This window comes from Leucoraja erinacea, chromosome 13, assembly GCF_028641065.1.
Source record: "Leucoraja erinacea ecotype New England chromosome 13, Leri_hhj_1, whole genome shotgun sequence".
NCBI lineage: Eukaryota > Metazoa > Chordata > Chondrichthyes > Rajiformes > Rajidae > Leucoraja > Leucoraja erinaceus.
The window spans coordinates 39675613-39699293 of record NC_073389.1 but is presented as its reverse complement, the minus strand read 5'-3'; the positions used below and the strand labels follow the sequence as shown (position 1 = coordinate 39699293).

Genomic DNA, 23681 nt, shown 5'->3' with positions numbered 1-23681 from the left:
AATAATGGTTTGAACTATATGCACAAAGGTGTATATGTGGGTACCTTTCTTGTACAGTTTATTTTTTGAAAAGAGAAACTTCTGCCTTTTTCCAGCATCCATTGGTCAGTGATTTCTGGAAAATTTGTTCTAGTTTTTTCTTATGTACTCCTATTCCAGAAGCATTTTAATCAAGTCCTGAAATGGCTTTACTGTACAAGCCGCCAATTGAGTATGTTGTTGGTAGTAGTGCGAATTGTTTCACAACTTACTTCAACATCCAACATGATAAAATTCCAATAATCCACTGACCCATTATTCAGAAATCCTGAGTGTTTGGCATCTGGTTCATTATGACCCACTCCCAGACTTGATTTAAATTCACTCAAACTCCAAACATACTCCCTTTAGATCCCATGTTCCTTTATATTCACCTGGTTCACTAGAACATATATTATTCTACCATGTAACATCTTAAATGGGGACGTAAAAGAGTGTTGGTGCAATATCCAATATTCAGAGAAATCTACCAGTTCAGTAATTTGGAATTAAAATTCCAAGGGTACCAGATTATTGGAGTTGTAAAAATCTTTCCATTTCGATGTTGCCTATTTCTTCTTTATTGAAAACCAAAAAATAGTCAGATCTGTTTTGAGGAGTGTGTAATATCAGGGGTTATGTTCTCACCAGACATGTCTTGCTCTGTCACTTGTTTGGTTTTACTCTGACAGAAATGTTTATGGCTATCCCTGTTTTGCATTCCAAATTTAATTTGAATTTTTATTTCCCATATTGGCTTTCTATTCAAATAATCCTCTCATTCCCTCGGGGATTGAAACCATTTTAATTCTGTTCCATTTCTCCTTTTAATATTCTTTATGGCGATTGAGAACATACCAGAACAATGCAAAGTGAAGGTGCCAAACTTAACGGAATTCCTGCTGTGTTGAATGGCAAAGCAAGGGATTCAAAATCACCGTAATTCCTCCACTTCTCCATAAAACTTGCCAGGAACACTCTGACAAGATTCATCAAATGCATAAAATTTATCCTCTTTAATTTAGCTGGATTATTTGGTTTGTGTAACCTCTCGAGTCCTTGTTTTGACAAATGTTATGGTGTTGGAAAACTAACACATGAAATCTCAACCATATTTGTGTTGGACATTTAATTGTTCCTATTACTCATAATCCAAGTTTATGATGTTTTCTTCCTTTGTTGGCTGTTCATATAGGCTGAGTTATGAAACTCCAGAAATCCTTTCCTTTCAAGTTTGAGCTATTATTGTCCTAGTTAGTTTTGGCAAAAGTTAAAATCTTCCATTATTATAGTGATTGCTTTCTTTATTTCATCCTTCAATTCTAGATTAAGGTTAATGTCTGGGTATGCACCACATTTCAAGTAACGATTTACGTCCTATATCAGCTACTTTTACTTATTGACTGTGTGCCTGCTTCTTTATATGCTTCCAATATTGGATTTTATATATTCTACCTGATATTCTCCAGATGTACGGGGACACATGCGACTGCATATGCTAGTTTACAAAACAACCAAACTGCTGAAGCAACTCAGCAGGTCAGGGAGCATCTCTGGGGAATGTGGATAGGCCCCAACCTGATACATCGCCTATCCATGTCCTCTAGAGATGCTGACAGATCCACTGATTAATTCTAGCACTGTATTTTTTCCCCAGATATATATTCTTTTAAATTTATTTCTTCAAAAATAAACCATTACTTAGAATTATTTCATTGTGTCTGTCACATGCTAATGTTGTCAAATCTATTGTAGACACAAAATGCTGGAGTAACTCAGCGGGACAGGCAGCATCTCTGGAGAGAAGGAATGGGCGATGCCTCGGGTCGAGACCCCTCCTCAGACCTATCGATTCATCTATGTCAAATCTATTAATCGCAATAGTAATGAGATCTAGCACTACACTCTAAATAATGTGAGAACAGCCTACCTACTTGCATGAATAGATAAAGAAAGGTCTCGACCCGAAACATCACCCATTCCTTCTCTCCAGAGATGCTGCTTGTCCCGCTGAGTTACTCCAGCATTTTTTGTCTACCTTCGATTTAAATCAGCATCTGCAGTTCTTTCCTACACATGCATGCATTATTTTATTTGATGGATATTTACACAACAAAATATTATGCTTTAATGGAGTGAAGTGGAATTTTATGTTGTGCACGGTACACCATTTCTAATTGTGTTAATATTTATGAATAAACAGATGCAGCATTTTGCATGAGGTATTCTTACTTTGCTGAAGTATTGAGTACTCGGGGTTTGGTTTTGTAGGCTCTAAAATTCTATTTATTGACTGTTGGTATCGCAGCATATTCCATCTATCTTCACATGCATGCCCTCCCTGCAGATACAGCATAACAATGCACAGTTTCAGAAACTGCTAAATTTCATATTTCTAACCTGGAACTACGCAGACCAATTAACCTGGAGCTACAGAGACCAAAATGAAACTTGTTGCAGGCAAAGGATTGAATGTGAATCTTTATTGAACTCCATGACCTACTTATTATTTGTATAATCTTGCTGAACTTTGGGATTGGGACTCCAATGTACATCTCTTAAGCACAATACTGTTAGAAAACCTGGAAATGAATTATCACTGGCCTGAACTCTAGCTATACTGTTTTGATTGATATTTCCAGAATCATGCCTCATTAGTGGAAAAGGAATTTGCAATTCTTGTTTAACACATCATCGCTCTTGTCTGCACATGAGATTTTCTTGGCTAAATGTGTCACCACTATACCTTTTCATTAATTGTATTAAATTCCCTTTCATTTCAATCTGTCCATTTAAAAAAAAAAAAACTCTATCCATTCTAAGTTAATACTGAAGAAGGGTCTTGCCCTGAAACATTGCCTATCCATGTTCTCCAGAGCTATTGTCTGACTCGCTGAATTACTCTAGCACTTTGTGTCCTTTTTTTGGCTGAATGCATGACTGTTTCTGTTTGATCGTGCCAAATGAGATCTAGTTCAGTTTGTAAATGTAATGCTTAATTTGCTACGAAAAGCAGTATATTGTGTGTTGGTAACATATTTGACAATGATGAATTTAGGTAAGGGAGTCACTGGGGACCATTTTAAGATAAATCAGTGGGAACTATGTGAACCCAGATGGATCATATCTTGGAATATTGGAATCAGCTATTAATTTGTTTTGTGATTCCTGGACTTTTAGCCGAACATGTAAAGACCAGTTGTAGGGACCCACTCTAGTTGGGATTATGCTGAAACATTTAATCTGATCCTTTTCCAGAACAAACCTGACATTGAATCTGAGATCAACCAGAATTCCAGACATTCAGATTGGAAAACTAAGTGGAATATAAATATTTTTAAAATACATGTAGGAAAGAACTGCAGATGCTGGTTTAAATTGAAGGTAGAGAGAAAATGCTGGAGTAAAGTGGGGCAAGCAGCATCTCTGGAGAGAAGGAATGGGTGACAGGTAGAGGCCCTTCTTCAGACTGAAAAAAACATTTTACTTTGGCTCAGTTTCATTTACTTTTAAGTGCATTTGTTTTTTTTATTAACTTTAGATGCTTTTAAAAATAGTTCAATGTTGGCATTTTTTTAGATGTCTGAATGTTTGAGATAATTAAATATTCATAAAAAATAGTTTACAGCTTTTCACAGAAAGCTTTTGGGGCATCCTGGTGGCGCAACGATGAAATTGCTTCCTTACAGTGCCAGAGACCCGGGTTCAATCCTGACTACGGGTGCTATCTGTACGAAGTTTGTACGTTCTTCCCGTGACCTGCGTGGGTTTTCTCCAGGTGCTCCCACATTCCAAAGACGCACAGGTTTGTAGGATAATTGGCTTGGTAAAATTGTAAATTGTCCCTAGTTTGTGCGGCATGTTTTGCCCAAGATGGTGTGGATAGATTGTGGGCCTGGCTGCTGAGTGACCTTTTTCAGTTAGTTTCTTGGGAATGGACATAATGTGGTCAGCATGTGAATACTGAAGTCCATCTGATTCTTATTAAAATATAATTGCTAGTGATCTGATTTACAAGCTATGTAATTGACAACAATTAAGTTAATGGTAATTTTCTCAGCCAATTGTACAGTGCCCCCATGATGTTAAGGACAAAGACCCATCATTTATTTATTTGCCTCTGTACTCCATTTTGCGGGGTGACGCCTATATGGTCGTGAGTAGTGGTCCAAAGAGTCGTACCTTTTTCTGGTGGCTGCTGGTTTTTCAACATTTTGAAAATTTTCACCGACCTGCTACAACTATGACGGGTGCCAGCAAGTCGCCGAAAAAATCGCATAAGTGGGACAGGCCCTGAAGGCTTACCAAAATCAACTGTTTGGAACATCATTAAGAAGAAAGAGAGAACTGGTAAACTTACTAATCGCAAAGAGACTGGCAGGTCAAGGAAGATCTGCGCAGCTGATGACAGAAGAATTCTCTCTATAATAAAGAACAATCCCCAAACACCTGTCCGACACCACTCTTCAGGTGTGGATTTGTCAATGAACACTGTCCGCAGAAGATTTCATGAACCGAAATAGAGAGGCTATACTGCAAGATGCAAACCACTAGTTAGCGTGCAAAAATAGGATGGCCAGGTTACAGCTTGCCAAGAAGTACTTAAAAGAGCAACCACAGTTCTGGAAAAAGGTGGTGGGCAGATGAGACAAAGATTAACATATCAGAGTGATGGCAAGAGCAAAGTATGGAGGAGAGAAGGAACTGCTCAAGATCCAAAGCATACTACCTCATCTGTGAAACACAGTGGTGGGGGATGTTATGGCCTGGGCATGTATGGCTGCGGAAGATACCGGTTTACTTATCTTCATTGATGATACAACTGCTGATGGTAGTAGCATAATGAATTCTGAAGTGTAGACACTTCCTATCTGCTCAATTTCAAACAAATACTTAAAAACTCAATGGCCGGTGGTTCATTCTACAGCAAGACAATGATCCCAAACATACTGCTAAAGCAACAAAGCTAAAAAAAGGTCAATTCTTGAGTGGCCAAGTCAATCACCTGTCCTGAACCCAATTGAGCATGCCTTTTAAATGCTGAAGAGAAAACTGAAGGGGACTTGGCCCCATAAGCTAAAGATGGCTGCAATACAGGCTTGGCAGAACATCACCAGAGAAGACACCCAGCAACTGGGGATGTCCATGAACCAAAGTGGTGAATCTCTGGAATTCTCTGCCACATAATGTAGTTGAGGCCAGTTCATTGGCTATATTTAAGAGGGAGTTAGATGTGGCCCTTGTGGCTAAAGGGATCAAGGGGTACAGAGAGAAAGCAGGTACAGGATACTGAGTTGGATGATCAGCCATGATCATATTGAATGGCGGTGCAGGCTCAAAGTGCTGAATGGCCTATTCCTGCACCTATTTTCTATGTTTACTTATACTTACCGTTACTGTGCCAGCCGTCTTTTACCTTCCTGTTCATAGCGGGATGTGAATTTCTGACAGCACTCCCCCGCTTTCCCTGGCCCCCGCCTTTGCGATATGTGTGTGTATGTGTGCAGACGGTCGATTCAGCTCGCGGTTTCATCGCTGGCGGTTGATCCAGCTCGAGGTTCGCTGTTAAGTCGCTGAAAAGTCGCGTTAGTGGGACAGGCCCTTCAGTGTACTTTATCTGTGTTATCTCCACTGTAAGCATAACCGCATTTAAACATGGAGATGAAAAATGTAGGCAGTACTTCAAGTGCTGTGCCTGTAAGGTTGCATCAAAACTTCTATATTTTAATACTTCAAGCTATTTGTAATAAAGGTCAAGATTGTGCTTATTACTTGTCAACAATATGTGTTTCATGCACTAGGATCTCCAATTTCTTTATACTTTTAACATTTTGTAGTCCCCATTTAATTTTGTTTTATTCTTCCAGTTATATTCTATCTGACAACTTATTTCCCAATCACTTAAACTATCTATGTCCAATTGCAGTGACTCTGTGTCCCCCTCCCAACTTGGTAAGCTATCTATCTTTGTATCATCAGCAGATTTGGCTGAAGTACACTCTGTACCTTCATATGAGTCTTCAGTAATTATCTTCAGATTATAAATATTTGAGACACAAACACTACCTATTGTTGGTCTATCTGAAAATAGTCCATTTATTTAACTGTTTTCTATGTTATCGAAGCTCCTTATCTATGCCAATGTATTTTTCCCAACCCTGTGTACTGTTGTCTTACGCAGTAGACTTATCAGATGCCTTCTGAAAATTCAAGTACACTACATTTAGTGGTTCTTCTTTATCCTATTCATTGCATTCTCAAAGAACTTCTTCAAATATGTCAATGTGGCTGTTTCATAAAAACCATTTTGATTGTCTTATGATTTTCTAATTGCTCTATTGTTATCTCTTTACTAACACATTTCAATAGATTCCCAATGAAGGACAGGCCAATAGCTTCCTGTTGTGTGGTCTTTGTCTCCCTTCTTTCTTGTTATTGGGGTCACCTTCATACCTCTTTCTCCAGCCAGTATTTGTTGGTGATGGCTACATGTGGAAGGTATACTTTTACATAAAGTTTCGGTTGAATGACAGTGGAGAGGCAAGTTAAGCACATGGACAGGGCCTAGAGAAGTTGAAGTGAGGATTTATGCTATACGGCAGAGTTAAGTTGATAGAGTGAGAGGCCCTTAAGGATTAACTTTGATAAAGGATTTCATTAGGTTTGGAAGGGCGCAGTAAAGATTCACCAGGATGTTATTTGGACATGCAGGTTTGAGTTAGAGAGAGAAACTCTATTTGGTGGAACTTTTCCTTTGGAGCTTAGGTAGCTGAGGTGTGACTTTTTTTAGGTGTACAAGTACACGAGGGGCATGGATATAGTCAACACTTAGTCTTTTTCCCAGAGTAGAGGATTCTAAAACTAGAGGGCACAGGGTTAAGGTGAGAGGGAAAGATTTAAGATGAACCTCGGGGGCAACTTTTTCACCATGGGTAGTATGTATCTGGAAGAATCTGGTATAGAAGTGGATACATTTATGACTTTCAAAAGGTCAAGTATATGGATGAGACGGATTTAGAAAAATATGGGCCATATATAGGCAAATGGGACAATTCAAAACGGCAACTTGGACAGCATGGAAAAGGAGGGACAAAGGGCCTGTTTATGGTGTGTAGTTTAAAGACTCCATGACTAACTTATATTGTAAAATTATTATAGTTTGCCTCTAAATCCAATAGACATGCCAGTGTAAAATCAATTTAGATGGATGGAAAATGAAGGCTGATAGTTCTTGTAATTAATTAAGAGACATTTTCCACAATTAAATTATGATTATCTGTTTGTCTCTCCAAACGCGTATAGAAATCTACATAATGTGGCATGTAAGCCAGTTTTCTATATTGCTATGCATGGTACAAATTGTTTGGTATTTCATTTTTTTGTCAGTCGTTAAGTAGTCCAAGATAATTCCCATTTTTCATTCTGTCATCTCTGCATAGTTTGATAATTTAGCTCGATTCTTTTCCATAGGAAAATCCCTTGACCTACATTAATTCTGTAAAGCACTTTTTTTTTAAAAAGTTTTAAGACATTGCTATCAATTCTTTCCAAGAATGTCAACTGAGGAATGTTTCGATCTCAATGCAACTTCTATACATGCAGTAAATGGTTATTTCTGTTCATAAGTAACCTTTGTAATCCAGAAAACCCACCCTCTTGAAGACCAAAGTAGAAAAGCTTAAATTTTAATTCAGATATTTTTCTCTATTAGCTGTGGTATATTACCTCAATCATTTTAAATATTATACATTCTTTGCTTCTTAGGATTTCATAGAGCCACTCCATATTGGAGTATTAAATTTACTACTAAAAATTAAAAATGCTTAGTTGTTTAAAAAAAAAAAAAAGATGTGCTGCTTGATATATAGGAGGTTCTTCAATATGCTTGCATATATATCCTTCAAGAACATCAATTTTCAAACGAGAATAATACATCCCATATTTGTTCTTTGGGAATCTTAACAGTGAAATGTTAAGAGGAAAGATGCATTGAAAAGCATGTGCAATTTCAGATTTCCAGGGAGAGAAATAAGACAAATTATTTAACTTTTTCTTCACAAGCTCTTAACAATGCCCAAAATGAGCAAAGTAATCAAGGTTGTGTTCTGAGCCCCAAACTATACTCCTTATACACTCAGGATTGTGTGGCCAAATTCTGCTTTAACTCCTACAGACACTCCCCGACTTACGGAATGGTCATAGTTGACAGACCAATTTCCCTCCGGGGATGAATAAAGTTTTATCCTATCGTATGTTCCGTAAACCCTTACAGTTTCTGTCATCAGATTCATCATGGGATCTTTCCTAGGTTAAGGATGTAGCACCGATCTCCTAATTTCGCTCATTACAGCCCTTGCACTTTTTATCTAGCACTTTCTCTGTAGTTGTAACACTATATCCTGTATGCCGTTTTCTTTCTCTTTTCGCTCAACCGGTCGGTGTACTGGTGTAAGGTTTGATTATACTTGTGTGTGATATTGTAATAGTGTGATTTGCCTGACCAACACTCAAAACAGTTTTTTGTCTCGTCGTTGTACATGTTAATAATGAACCAATACCAATGCCAGTCTAGCCCAGTAGCCGTTGTTATTTTCCGAGTGGGAATGGGCATGATGCCACTTCAGTATGTCACTCGACCCTTGCATTGTAAACAACCATGACAGGTGCATCTGCTTGGATTGTGCAGGGAGTTGTCAGAAGGTCAGGAGAATGGTGACCACTGCATGCTACTACCAAGGCACCCACCTTCCAACAAGAAAAGCATCTTTGACCTGATAGCTCTGTTTCTCGTCCCACAGCAGCTGCCTGATCCGCTGAGCGTTTCCTGCATTTTCTTTCTCATTTCAGATATTCAAGATCTTCAATTTTTTTAACCAATATTTTACTTAATCATATACCCACTGTTTAGCTTTAATAATGTATGTGGATATTTATAAAATGGTCTTCTGAAGATTCTCAAATTCATTAGTATATGATGCAATGTATTCTCATGTTGAATAGCAAAAGATAATGCTATGCATGGGTATAATGTATGTATTAGAAATGGCTTTCTTTTATTATCATAATGCACAATACCTCTGATAATTAAATGAGTAATCTTTGTTTATTTTTTAAATAGTAAATGGACAGCCGCGGCCATTGGAGTCAAATCAAGTTAAATATCTTCGCCAGGAACTCATAGAACTTCGGAATAAAGTGAACCGACTGCTAGATTGCCTGGAACCACCTAGCGATCCAAGTATTTGTGCCAACATCCCTGAAAATGGTACGTTTGATTATTAAAATGACTTTCCTCCTTCTAAACATTGTTGTGTCATTAGGTCATAGGAGCAGAATTAGGCCATTCGGCCCATCAAGTCAACTCCGCCATTCAATCCTGGCTGATCTAACTCTCCCTCCTAACCCCATTTTCCTGCCTTCTCCCCATAACCCCTGACACCCGTACTAATCAAGAATCTATCTCTGCTTTAAAAATATCCATTGACTTGGCCTCCACAGCCTTCTGTGGCAAAGAGTTCCACAGATTCACTGCCCTCTGACTAAAGAAATTCATCCTCATCTCCTTCCTAGAGGACCATCCTTTATTACTGAGGCTATGACCTCTGGTCCTAGACTCTCCCAGTAGTGGAAACATCCTCTCCACATCCATTCTATCTAAGTCTTTCACAATTCGGTAAAGGGCCTGTCCCACTTGGGCGTCATTTGCGCGTCATTTACGCAACATAATTTACGCGTCACGACGCACACATGGTGTTGGCAGACGCGCGGTCGCGCGTGGCGCCCCAGGATTTTGGGATTCACAAAATCTTTGCGTGCCACCTGCGTGACGCGCAAATGACGCCCAAGTGGGACAGGCCCTAAAGTTTCAATGAGATGCCCCATCATCCTTCTTAACTCGTGTGTCAGTGAGTGTCACTGTCTGTGGATATAAATCAACATATTTCACGAACTCAATCATTTATGGAGTACATTAACACATACTATATGGAAATGTTAAGTATTTTGTGGTTTCACTGCACATTTGCACACTGAATCCCAGATGTACAATTGGTACATGTGTGGTTTTAACATCTTTCTTAATGTAACAGTTTAAGGAAGTATCCTGTTTATGAAAATAATTTTCTATTTCACTTTATTCCAATTTAGTCATATCTGCTAAGTCAAAACTTTAAAACAAAAAATTTACATCTAAAAGTCCTCTAGTGTAATGCTTGTAATTTTACACCTGATAACCTGTGTATTCAAAGTATGTTGAAATTAGATAGATAGATATAGATATGCCATTTATTGTCACTATACATGTACAGTGAAACTGAAAGCTGCTCGTACTCAGTGCATACATACAATTTTACACAAAAAACAAGAAACAGAAAAACAAAACAGAAGGGAGATGGGGGGGGGGGAATAGGTGCACAAATTCTACGGCGCTACATACATATATACAGATGGAAGTCCTGTTGGGCGGTGTAGTCAGTGCATGTGTGGATTTGAATTTTAGCCTCAGCATATCATGCAAATCACAGTTGCCAGTATTGTTACTGTTACCAACCTTTCTAAATCTTGAATCAAAAGCAGTTTTAGACAACACATTGGTATAGCATTTAAAAAGCTACTTGAAATAGTCAGGATTATACTGAAGAAGTAGATTTTTTTTGCTGCAGCTGGGAAATAGTGGGAATTTTAGAACAATGCTCCTCTACCAAAGCAATTTATTTTCAGCAGTTTTCACTGAAAATGTTAGGGTTACCTGATCTGTGATTTTTGTTTCTTAAAAGCACAGACGATAAAATGTATGTAACTAAATTTTACCAGCTTGATTAACTTACTGCAAATGAGGAAGGTGCAGCATGTACAGTTCAACGCTTATCTAAGCTATAATTTTATTACTTTTTTCTCACTTTGTCTTTTTCACTTGCACATTATTGAGGTTATAAAATTGTCCAAGAAAGCTGGTATTGCAGCCTTTGAAGAAAAGGAAGTGTAAAATTTTGGGTAAAAATAGTGTGGTGCATTTGAGTTTCCAAAAGCATTTGCGTAAGAATTTCAAATTCAACAAATGGTTAAAGGACACAATGCACATAATGGGAACAATATTTAATTTTCAGTTTGATTTGCATAGTAGCTGAAGTAACACATTTCAAATCTATTGCCTCACTGTTTTACAAATGTAGAAAGTATTCATGGTTAGGTCAATTCAATATTTAGTTTTGTTAACAAAAACTGAAAAACAGACTGTTTTCATTTGTTATATCTACATCCCCCCATTAGAATAAAGGGTGGTAATGTAATGTTGTGGTTAGTTCTTCTGCCTCCCAGCTTCACGGAGCTGGATTTTAATCTGACATCAGATGCTGTGCTTCCCATGACACACGTGTTTCCTATGGATGTTCTAGTTTATTTCCACTTGCTAAAGTACCGGTAGGTGAATTGCCTGTTGTGAATTACTTAGTAGTGTAGGTTAATGCAAAAAAATAATCTTGGGGAATTGATGGGAAATGTACGAGGGAATGTTTGGGAAAGATGTGGAGGGGATTGGGCATGTATGAGAAATAATCCGTACAGAGAGAAAAGGAGAGGAGGGATGGAAACAAATTGGATTGTCCATCAGGGACCTGCATGAATCTGATGGACTACCAAGTGGAACGCTTTACTGTCATAAGTAGAAGAAAAGAACCTGAAATTTAAATTTGCACAAATGTTCTTGAAATTGAAATTTGAAATTGGATGATTTCTGAGTAATATATGAACATAATGGAACTATTCGTATTCATATGGTAATTGGCGGATTCACTTAATTGCCCTGTTAGTAATGTTACAGGTTACTATGTTGATCACATGTTATTGATGTGTGCAAACAACTGACATGATAGAATAGCAGGAGTACAAAATGACATTTGCTTTAAATTCATACATTAAATATTAACCCTGTCATCCTCTTTCTATTATGTGGGCTAGAAAAAGTGGTAATCGGAAACTGACAAAGTTCCAGGTTCTGCAATTAGCTCCCTAATTCCCTCCACATTTTCCCCATAACCCAGCTGTTCAGCGAAAATTTTGTTTCCACATGTTTTCTTCTCCGTCATCCATTTTGTCTGCTTATATTCCTGTGAAGTCCTTGACTGTGGTATATAAATGGGACGAGTTAAATAACCATTTTACATATGCAAATACTAGAAATGCATATTTATGGATACATAAATTAGAAATACTTCAGCTTTTTACTGACAATAACACAAAGGAGTTATCCAAAAATAATAATACCTTGACTATCCACAGCTTACTAATAAGATTTCAGCATAAAACTGGAATTTGGTGCACAAGGTACTGGTCAAAAATATATGAATTAAGCAAATTGTAATTTTAAGTCTATATAGAGTTATAAAGTGTCATAGTCATAAAGTGTGGAAACAGGCTCTTCGGCCCGACTGGTGCACATTGACCAACATGCCGCATCTACACCAGTCCCACCTGGCAGCATTTGGCCCATATCCCTCTTAACCCATCCTATCCCTGTACCTACCCTAGCTTGCTCAACCTCTCCCTGTAGCTCAGGCCCTCGAGCCCTGACAACATCCTTGTAAATCTTCTCTGCATCCTTTCCAGCTTAACAACATCCTTCCTATAAAAGGGTGACCAAAACTAAACACGACACTCTAAATGTAGCCTCACCAATATCTTGTAGAACTGTATTATAACTTCCCACCATCTATGTCTTGAAATGCTTGGTAAATCACTATTGAGAATTTTCACAGATTTTTAACATTGGTGGGTATCTCCTGTATGTAAATTTGCCTTCCTGAAAGGCAATGTATGGGTGTCTGTGGGAGCAAGATTTGGGGGTTTAATTGCATGGTGCATTTCCAAGGACATCCCACATGATGCCTATATCAACCTTAATTTGTACACCAATATTTTTGTTCTTTCAGGCTAATAAAAACGAATGACTATATGTTTACATTAACTGTACCGTATCTCCATATGGTTAAACCATTTCTTGAAAATGTGCAATGTAGCTGCTTCTTGTAAATTCTTGTAAAAACTATTTTGAACACTGAGTGAAAATCAAGTCAATGAAAAGCAAAACGTTGGCATTTGCTGGAAGTCTGAAATAAAAACAAAAAATGCTGGAGACATTTTGCAGGTCAGGCAGCATCTGAGGAAAGAATACCAGTTAGCATTTCTGGATGAAGATAATTTTAAGTTGTCGGGTTGATCTATGACATGAAAAGTTAACTCAATTTCTCTTTCCACTCATGCTGCCCGCCCTATGAGTGTTTCCAGCATCATCTTATTTTATCTATGATTTCCAGCATCCCCAGTGGATTGATTTTTTCTTACTGCAGCTCTGGTCCTGACAAGATTTATGTCCACATAATTTGCCTCTTTTATTCCAACGGCAATCCTGGCCTTACTATGTGAACAATACCTTCTTTGTCCTGTGCATTCTTCCCCTCCGCTCTGCAACTTCAGACAAGCTTGTTTTATGTCTTTGCCAGTTCTGATGAACGGTCTTCCAACTAAAATGTTATGGAAAACAAATAAGACCTCAGATGCTAGATACTGACCCTAGATATGATCTGCTGACCCGAACATTGACTAGTTTCTCTTTTCCCAAATGCTGCTTGACTGGCTGGGTTCCCTCAACATTTCTGTAACCTAAAAAGTTAACTGTGTTTCTCTTGTTCCCAACATTTTTTAATGAAAATTAATCATGTCGATTAATAATTGTGGATTACTTGGTATTGTACTAAGAAAATTCCAAATTGTGATTAAAATTAATCAAATTAATTTTCTTTGTTTTCCTCAATCATTTTCTTTGTTTTCCTTGAAGCCTTTTGTGGGGGTTGATCATATAAGACAGTTTTAAAGAAATAATGTAAGAAACATTTAGAGCTAGAGAATGAGACGAATGTGGAGTTGAGGCAAATCGTTGCAAGTATGTATTAAATGGCATTGTACAATAATTGTCAGGATCCTTGGGACATTGATGTAAATAAGGATCTAGGTTGCCAGTCCATAGCTCCCTGAAAGTGGTAACACAAGTGGAAGGGTAATTAAGGAGGCATACTTTCTTTAGGTATGTTTGTCTTCATCGGCAAGGTAAAGGTCAGGTAGTCATGTTGCAGTTACAGTGCCCTCCATAATGTTATGGACACAGACCCATCATTTATTTATTTGCCTCTACTCCACAATTTGAGATTTGTAATAGAAAAAATCACATGTGGTTCAATGTGCACATTGTCAGATATTAATAAAGGCCATTTTAACACATTTTGGTTTCATCATGCAGAAATTACAGCAGTGTTTATACAGAGTTCACCCCATTTCAGGGCACCATAATGTTTGGGACACAGCAATGTCACGTAGATGAAAGTAGTCATGCTTAGTATATCATGGTTGCTGGGTGTCTTCTCTGGTGACGCTCGGCCAGGCCTGTGTTGCAGCCATCTTTAGTTTATGCTTGTTTTGGGGGTTTGTCCCCTTCAGTTTTCTTTTCAGCATATAAAAGTGATGATCAATTGGTTTCAGATCGGGTAATTGACTTGGCCACCCAGAATTGACCATTTTTTACCTTTGAAAAACTTCTTTGTTGCTTTAGCAGTATGTTTGGGATCATTGTCTGATCAATGAACTGCCGGCCAATGAGTTTTGAGGCATTTGTTTGAACTTGACCAGATAGGATGTGTCCATACACTTCAGAATTCACTATGCTACAACCATCAGCAGTTGTATCATCAATGAAGATAAGTGAGCCAGTACCTTCAGCGGCGATACATGCCCAGGCCATAACACCCCCACAACCGTGTTTCACAGGTGAGGTGGTATGCTTTGGATCATGAGCAGTTCCTTCTCTCCTCCATACTTTGCTCTTGTCATCACTCTGATATAAGTTAATCTTCGTCTCATCTGTCCACAAGACCTTTTTTCAGAACAGTGGTTGTTCTTTTAATTACTTCTTGGCAAACTGTAACCCCGCCATCCTATTTTTGTGGCTAACCAATGGTTTGCATCTTGCAGTATAGCCTCTGTATTTCTGTTCTTGAAGTCTTCTGCGGACAGTGGTCATTGACAAATCCACACCTGACTCCTGAAGAGAGTTTCTGATCTGTCGGACAGATGTTTGGGGATTTTTCTTTATTATAAGAGAGAATTCTTCTGCCATCAGCTGTGGAGGTCTTCCTTGGCCTACGAGTCCATTTACGATTAGTAAGCTCACCAGTGCTCTCTTTCTTCTTAACGATGTTCCAAATAGTTGATTTTGGTAAGCTGATGTCCCTAATAGTTTTTTTTTCTCAGTCTAATAATAGGTTCTTTGACTTTCATTTGCACCACTTTGCTCCTCATGTTGATAAGCAGGAATAACAGTTTCCAAAGGTGATGGAAAGACTGGAAGAAAGACTAGGTGCTGAGAGCTCTTATACCTGCAATTAAACACACCTGAACAATTACAAACTCCAGTGAAGCAATGTGATCCAAATGGGGGACTATGTATAAACACAGCTGTAATTTCTACATGGTGAAACCAAAATGTATAAGAATGGCCTTTAACAAAATCGGACAATGTGCACTTTAACCACATGAGATATTTTCTATCACAAATCTCAAATTGTGGAATAATTGAGGAATACAGAGGCAAATAAATAAAAGACAGGTCTCTGTCCCAAATATTGTGGAGGGCACTGTATATAATCTGGTTAGGCCCCATTTGGAATATTGTGTACGGTTCCGATTAAGACATCTCCAGAAGGACGTGGAGGCTTTGGAGTGAATGCAGAAGAGGTAGAAGTATATAAAATGATGAGAGACACAGACAGGGTAGATATTCTTCTCAGGGTGGAAATCTAAAATACTAGAAGGTGGAGCTTTAATACGAGAAGGGGAAAATTTAAAGGAGATTTATGACTCGTTTTCTTTTACAGAGCGATAGTTGTCTGGAACATACTGCAAGGAGGAGTGGTAGAAACAGATATGATATGAGTGTTTAAGAGGAATTTAAACAGGCACATGAACAAGTAGGGAATGGAGGGATGCAAATCATGTCCTGGCATATATACAGTTAAATCAACATCATCTTAAGCACAGATTTTGTTAGTCAAAATGCCTTTCCTATGCTGTGCGGTACTGTTCTGTAGCAAAAAAACAAACTGCTGAAAAACTCAGTGGGACGGACGTCACCTGTGGAGGGAAATGGACAGGCGACGTTTCAGGTTGAGATGATTTTTCAGACTGATAAAGGGTACCGACCTGAAATGGTGCTTGTCCATTTCCCCCACAGATACTGCCTAACCCGCTGAGATTTCCAGCAATTTGGTTTATTATTCAAGATTCCAACATCTGCAGTACCTTGTGTCGCCACTATACCGTTCCATGTTCTATATTTAAGGAGAAGCTAGATGGATAAATGAAGGAGTGGTTGAATAAGAGATTATACTAATTGAGTTAGATGAGGAAAAATGAAACGAGGCTTGAGTAAAATATAATTGCTGCTAAGAATAGCCTCTTTGTGTGCTGTATGCTCCGCTTAATTCTATAAAATAGTATTCATTTAATCTTTTAAAAAATGTTTGCACATTGTTGCCTCAGGAACTTGGCGAAGATTTACCTTGGCAAGAACGGATGTGCCTGTCAGTCTTGATGTAACTTTCGGGCTCTGGAACGCTAATTGCATGCTTATAAAACTAGATTTGAATCATGTTTTGTTGTTATAGACTGTTTTAGAAAGCATAGTACAGCCTTGTACTTTTAGTAAAAGATTTGTTTGATGGCTGCATGTACTGTAAAGAAAATAATAGAGTTATTCCATGGAAAGAGATGGTTATGTGTTATTGCCATGTTTTTTTTTAAGGATTGCAATTTAGTCAGTTGGATAAATGTATCCAATAGCATACAGTGACCTCCATAATGTTTGGGACAAAGACTCACCATTTATTTATTTGCCTCAGTACTCCACAATTTGAGATTTGTAATACATCACATGTGGTTAAACTACACAGTATCAGACTTTAATAAAGGGGATTTGTTATACTTTTTGGCTTCACCATGTGGGAATTACAGCAGTGTTTATACATAGTCCCTCACCCCCATTTCAGGGCACCATCATGTTTGGGACACATGGCTTCACAAGTTTTTATAATTGCTCAGGTGTGTTTAAATGCCGCCTTAATGCAGGTATAAGAGAGCTCTCAGCACCTAGTTTTTCCTCTTCCTCTCAATCTTTCCATCACATTTGGAAACTTTTATTGCTGTTTATCAACATGAGGACCAAAGTTGTGCCAATGAAAGTTAAAACAGCCGTTATTTGACTGAGAAACAAGAATCATTGTTAGAGACATCAGCCAAACCTTAGGCTTACAAAAATCAACTGTTTGGAACATCATTAAGAAGAAAGAGAGCACTGGTGAGCTTACTAATCACAAAGGGACTGGCATGCAAAGGAAGATCCCCACAGCTAATGACAGAAGAATTCTCTCTATAATAAAGAAAAATCCCCAAACACCTGTCCGACAGATCAGAAACATTCTTCAGCAGTCGGGTGTGGATTTGTCAATGAACACTGTCCGCAGAAGACTTTATGAACAGAAATACAGAGGTTACACTGCAAGATGCGAACCACTGGTTAGCCGCAAAAATAGGATGGCCAGGTTACAGTTTGTCAAAAAGTACTTAAAAGAGCAACCACAGTTCTGGAAAAAAAGGTCTTGTGGACAGATGAGACGAGGAGGAGAGAAGCTAAAGATGACTGCAATACAGGCCTGGCAGAGCAGCACCAGAAAAGACTCCCAGCAACTGGTGATGTCTATGAATCGCAGACTTCAAGCAGCCATTGCATGCAAAGGATGTGCAACAAAATACTAAACATATCCACTTTAATTTACATGCCATTACTGTGTCCCAAACATTATGGTGCCCTAAAATGGGGGATTATGTATAAACACTGCTGTAAATTCTACATGGTGTAACCAAAATGTATAATAAAGGCCTTTATTAAAATATGACAATGTGCACTCTAACCACATGTAATTTATTTCTATTACAAATTTCAAATTGTGGAGTACAGAGGCAAATATATAAATGATGGGTCTTTGTCCTAACATTATGGAGGGCACTGTATGTTTTAGTCGGGGTCACTTTAGTGCACATGGATTATATCCATGCGCAAGCTGCTAAATTCTTGAAGTAATTTAATTATTTTATGGCCTCAAAATTGGTTATCTTGTGAGATTGAGACATGTTGCATATATAGGTGGATCCTTGGTCTCCTGACAAACAAATATTACCGGCAAATAAGTTGGTTGGGGTTAGTGCATAAAGTTGAAGTACAGCACTCTGAGCAATCTAATCCGGAAAATGTTTAGTTCACCGTGGTTATTTTTGTCCACTCTCTGAAGGAAGGCAGAGCTTACTTGGTCAAAACAAGGAACTGCAGATAGTGATTTAAAGAAAAGGACACCAGGGTCTCTGGAGAACATGGATAGGTGATGTTTTTGGTCAGGACCCTTCTTCAGAGCTTACCTTGATTACTTGTATTTTAGTTTGCACAAGCTAGACTGACACTGTTTGCTTTGTTTCCAATTTTACAATAAAGTGACTTTGACATTGGGATCATATTTCTGTATAAGTCATCAGAATTGCAAAATGTGTGGATCCAGGGAATTCTGTTATCTAATTCTTCATAGCACGCCTGTGTGCCCAACAAAAGGTAGACAGATGCAATAGTGCAGATCTTTTATTTGGAATTGAGAAGAATGAGCGGTGACCTTATTCAAACACACAAATACTGGAGTAGGACACAAGAAACTACAGATGCTGGAATCTTGAGTAACTAAGTTGTTCAGGCAACATCTGTAGTCAAAATTTCAGTCGGGATCCTTCTTTAATCTGTTAGTCTGAAGAAAGGTGCAGACACGAAACATTGCTTAATACTTCCTTCCTCAGATGCTGCTTGACCTGCTATGTTACTTCAGCTCTTCACGTTTTACTCAAGATCTGAAGGGGGCTTGACAGGGTCGAGGTTGGGATGTTTTCACAAGTGGTAGAATCTCAAATAAGGGGCATAACTATAAGGTAAGGGGCCAGTTATTTATATCTGAGGCATGTCGAAATTTATGTTAGAAATTGCAGCTACAATCGTATTAAATGGCAGGGTAGGCTTGAATGGCCTGATCTTCTGGGCTTGTATAACAGGTCACTGGATGATTTCCATTGTTTCTCCAAATAGAATCTTACCTGTTGATAATAATGTAGACATAGCATATCAATACAACTACATGTCTAGTTTAAGATTGGGATTTGGCATCCAACAGTGTACAGATGTACCCAACTGAAGTTGAATGTGTAGCTACATACCCACAACTTTTAAGCAATCTCTTTTCCTTTTCCCACCAAATCATTACTGATTATGTTTGGTTTGTAAAAGGTTGCAGTTATTAACAAAAGCTGCAAAAGAAGCTGGCCATGGTCCTGATATATTTAGATATCTGTACTTTAATAAATAGCCAAGACATGTTTTTAGTTTTGTCCTTTATTACAGATGCTGTTGATGGAAGGGATGGAAAGCCTGTGGCACCAGACTCCACAATTAAGCAGCCTGTTCCTGTTAGTGCTGCCAGTATGTCTGCCTTTGATCCCTTAAAAAATCAAGATGAAATCAACAAGAATGTATTGTCATCATTTGGCCTGACTGAAGACCAGGTTTCTGGTAGGTTACTTGAATCAGACTTATGACAGTGATGAAAAAGAAACGTTTAAATTAAAGAGTTTCTGCAGTTGTAGTTCTGATAATGCCCAAAGCCAGCGAATGCAAATAGTTCGAATCACACAAAAACTATTCCCAAAATTAAGTTTAAAGAGATTGGAGAATATAACAGCAAAACACTGCAGATGCTGAAAACCTGAAATAATAGAACTTGCTGGAAATACAGATCAGCCAACATCCATTTAGAGAGAGAGAGAGTTAATGTTTCGGTCAATGACTTTCACCATTTGATAAGAGGTTTTAAAATGCAGAGAAATAGAAGGAGAGAACAAAATGGATATGTGTGATAGGGTTAGAATGCAGGAAAAGTTGAATTATAAAATAGTGATGGAAATTTGTTAAGAGTAATGGGGCAAGTGAAGAAACAAATTGTTAAAAATGAGGTGTAAAATTGAAAAATAGTATCATTGCTCAAAATGAGAAGTAAAATGATAGAAATCGGAAATCCTCAATTTCTGAAACTTGAATGCATTATTCAGGCTCGAAAAACGTATTATGTCTTGTTTGAAGGTGTGTTGCTCATCTCCAAGCCAAGATTGAATTTTATTGAAATAGTTTTGGGGTCTGAAGGTAGAGCTCAGAGTATGCAGATGTAGAGATAGAACATAGAACAGTCGGACACAGGAACGGTCACTTTGGCTCATAGTTTTTGTGGCGACGATGATGCCAAGTTAAACTGCTTCTGCTTATCTTATGTGCCTATAAAAGCTTTTAAAATGCCACTATCAGATCTACTTCCACCACTAATCCTGGCATCATGTTCTAGACTGACAAGTTTGTCCAATGTAGACGCAAGGACCTGCTAATGCTTGAATCTTGCCTAGAACATAATGCTCGAGTTACCCAGCTGGTCAGGCAGCATATTTGGAGCTCATGGATAGGCGATGTTTCAAGGAGTCTGAAGAAAGGTCCCAATTCTAAACCTCGTTTATCAGTATCGTCCAGAGATGTTGCATGACCAGCTGTGTTATTCCAGCACTTTGTGTTCTACACAAGTTTGTCCAATCACTTCTCTGAGCTAAAATCCTCTAATCCGGGCAGCACTCTTGTAAACCTATTCTGCATCCTCTCCAAACCCTCCACTTCATTCCTGTGCAGGGACACCCAGCACATAATACTCCAAATGTGCCTAACCAATGTTTTAGAAAGCTGCAATATGACTTCCTGACTCTTATACTCAATTTCCAGACCAATGAATGCAAGAATAAGTAAGTAAGTACGTAAGTAAGCTTATTGGCCAAGTATTCGTATACAAGGAATTTTCCTTGGTGCTCTGCCCACAAGTAACAACATGACATACAGTGACAGTTGCGAATGACTCAGAAAACACTAAACATTAATAATAATAAAACATTAATGATAAAACACCATTGATCAAGCATGTGAACCAACAAAATAACAGATCAAAGGGAGGCTACAGATTTTGGGCCGTTGAGTAGAGCAACTACTCGCGGATAAAAACTGTTTTTATGTATGGCTATGGCAGCTTTGACAATCCGGAGTTGCCTTCCAGAGGGAAGTGATTTAAAGAATTTGTGGCCAGGGTCAGAGATTATCTTGCCCGCTCGCTTCCTGGCCCTTGCAGTGTGCAGTTCATCAATGGAGGGAAGGTTGCAGCCAATATCCATAGGCATTCTTTACTATTGTATCTACTTTCTTTGCCACTATCAGGTAGATATGGACTTGGAGCGCAAGATCTCTGTGTACACGGGGATGGATGTAGCAGGAGTACAATAGGGATTTAAAATTACAGACATCTGGAAACTTTGGATCATTTGTTCAGCTTGTGGTCTCCCTGTGTAGAGGAGATTGCATTGCGAAACGTGAATGCAGTATACAAATTTTAAAATAGCGCGGGCAAACTTAGTACATCCGTAAAAAGTACTTTGATAAATGTTGTGGTAGAAAGACAAGTAGTAAAAGACTAGGCATTCCATCATAGGAAGGAAATATCCATGCAGGAATAGATGTTCATTGTGATGGTTGGGTGAATCATTGTGTCAGGAAATAGTCACTTGGGAATGCTGAAAAATGGAGAGCAAGAGAAGATGTGGTGGTTTCATGTTGGACATGTCATAGGGAGATCTGTTGATCATAGAGACTGCTGCGATGATGGTAAAGATAAGGGATCACCGTTGTGGTTCTGGAAGAAAGGAGATGGTGTGCACATACAGTGCCTTCCATAATGTTTGGGACATAGACCCATAATTTATTTATTTGCCTCTTTCCTCCACAATTTGAGATTTGTAATAGAAAAAAATCACATGTGATTAAAGTACCCATTGTCAGATTTTAACAAAGGCCATTTTTATACATTTTGGTTTCACCATGTAAATATTAAAGCAGTGTTTATACATAGTCCCTTCATTTCAGGGCATCATAATGTTTGGGACACAGCAATGTCATGAAAATGAAAGTAGTCATGTTTAGTATTTTGTTGCATATCCTTTGCATGCAATGACTGAAGTCTGATTCATGGACATCACCAGTTGCTGGGTGTCTTCTCTGATGATGCTCTGCCAGGTCTGTATTGCAGCCACCTTTAGCTTATGCTTATTTTGGGGACTAGTCCCCTTCAGTTTTTTCTTCAGCATATGAAAGACATGCTCAATTGGGTTCAGATCGGGTGATTGACTTGGCCACTCAAGAATTGAACATTTTTTAGCTTTGAGAAACTCCTTTGTTTCTTTAGCAGTATGTTTGAGATCATTATCTTGCTGTAGAATGAACCGCCGGCCAATTAGTTTTGAGGCATTTGTTTGAACTTGAGCAGTGAGGATGTGTCTATACACTTCAGAATTCTTTATGCTACTACCATCAACAGTTGTATCATCAATGAAGATAAGTGAGCTAGTTCATTCAGCAGCCATACATGCCCAGGCCATAACACCCCTGCCACCGTGTTTCACAGATGAGGTGGTATGCTTTGGATCATGAACAGTTCCTTCTCTCCTCCATACTTTGCTCTTGTCATTACTCTGATATAAGTTCATCTACATCACATATGTTCACAAGACCTTTTTTCCAGAACTGTGATTGCTCTTTTAAGTACTTCTTGGCAAACTGTAACTTGTCCATCCTATTTTTGCGGCTAACCAGTGATTTGCATCTTGCAGTGTAGCCTCTGTATTTCTGTTCATAAAGTCTTCTGCAGACAGTGGTCATTGACAAATCCACACCTGACTCCTGAATAGTGTTTCTGATATATCGGACAGGTGTTTGGGGATTTCTCTTTATTATAGAGAGAATTCTTCTGTCATCAGCTGTGGAGGTCTTCCTTGGCCTGCCAGTCCCTTTGTGATTAGTAAGCTCGCCAGTGCTCTCTTTTTTCTTAATGAGGTTCCAAACATTTGATTTTGGTAAGCCTAAGGTTTGGCTGATGTCTCTAACAGTTTTATTCTTGTTTCTCAGTCTCATTATGGCTTCTTTGACTTTCATTGGCACAACTTTTGTCCTCATGTTGATAAACAGCAGTAAAAGTTTCCAAAGGTGATGGAAAGACTGGAGGGAAGACCAGGTGCTGAGAGCTCTCTTATACCTGCATTAAAGAGGCAATTCAAGATTCGAGATTCAAGAGAGTTTATTGTCATGTGTCCCAGATAGGACAATGAAACACCTGAGCAATTACAAACACCCGTGAAGCAATGTGTCCAAAACATTATGGTGCCCTGAAATGGGGGGACTTTGTATAATTTCTACATGGTGAAACCAATATGTACAAAAATGACTTTTATTAAAATCTGACAATGTGCACTTTAACCACGCGTGATTTGTTTCTATTACAAATCTCAAATTGTGGAATACAGACGCAAATAAATCAATTCTGGGTCTTTGGCACAAACATTATGGAGGGCACTGTAAATGGTATATGAAATGGAAGTGGTTGCACCCTTGCCAAATGGAAGAT

The 23681-nt window shown here is 38.4% G+C and overlaps 1 protein-coding gene across 3 annotated transcripts in view; it reads left to right on the top strand.

Annotated features, from left to right (window-relative positions):
• The window catches only part of tfg (trafficking from ER to golgi regulator), an 83389-nt gene that overhangs the window by 35155 nt on the left and 24553 nt on the right, over positions 1–23681 (top strand). For 2 of the 3 annotated variants that reach the window (XM_055644988.1, XM_055644989.1), the window contains 2 exons: positions 9137–9283; positions 19550–19717. In XM_055644988.1, coding sequence (XP_055500963.1) covers positions 9137–9283; positions 19550–19717 — 315 coding nt within the window. The remainder of the gene's footprint in view (positions 1–9136; positions 9284–19549; positions 19718–23681) is intronic. The other variant, XM_055644990.1, reaches the window with a different exon arrangement.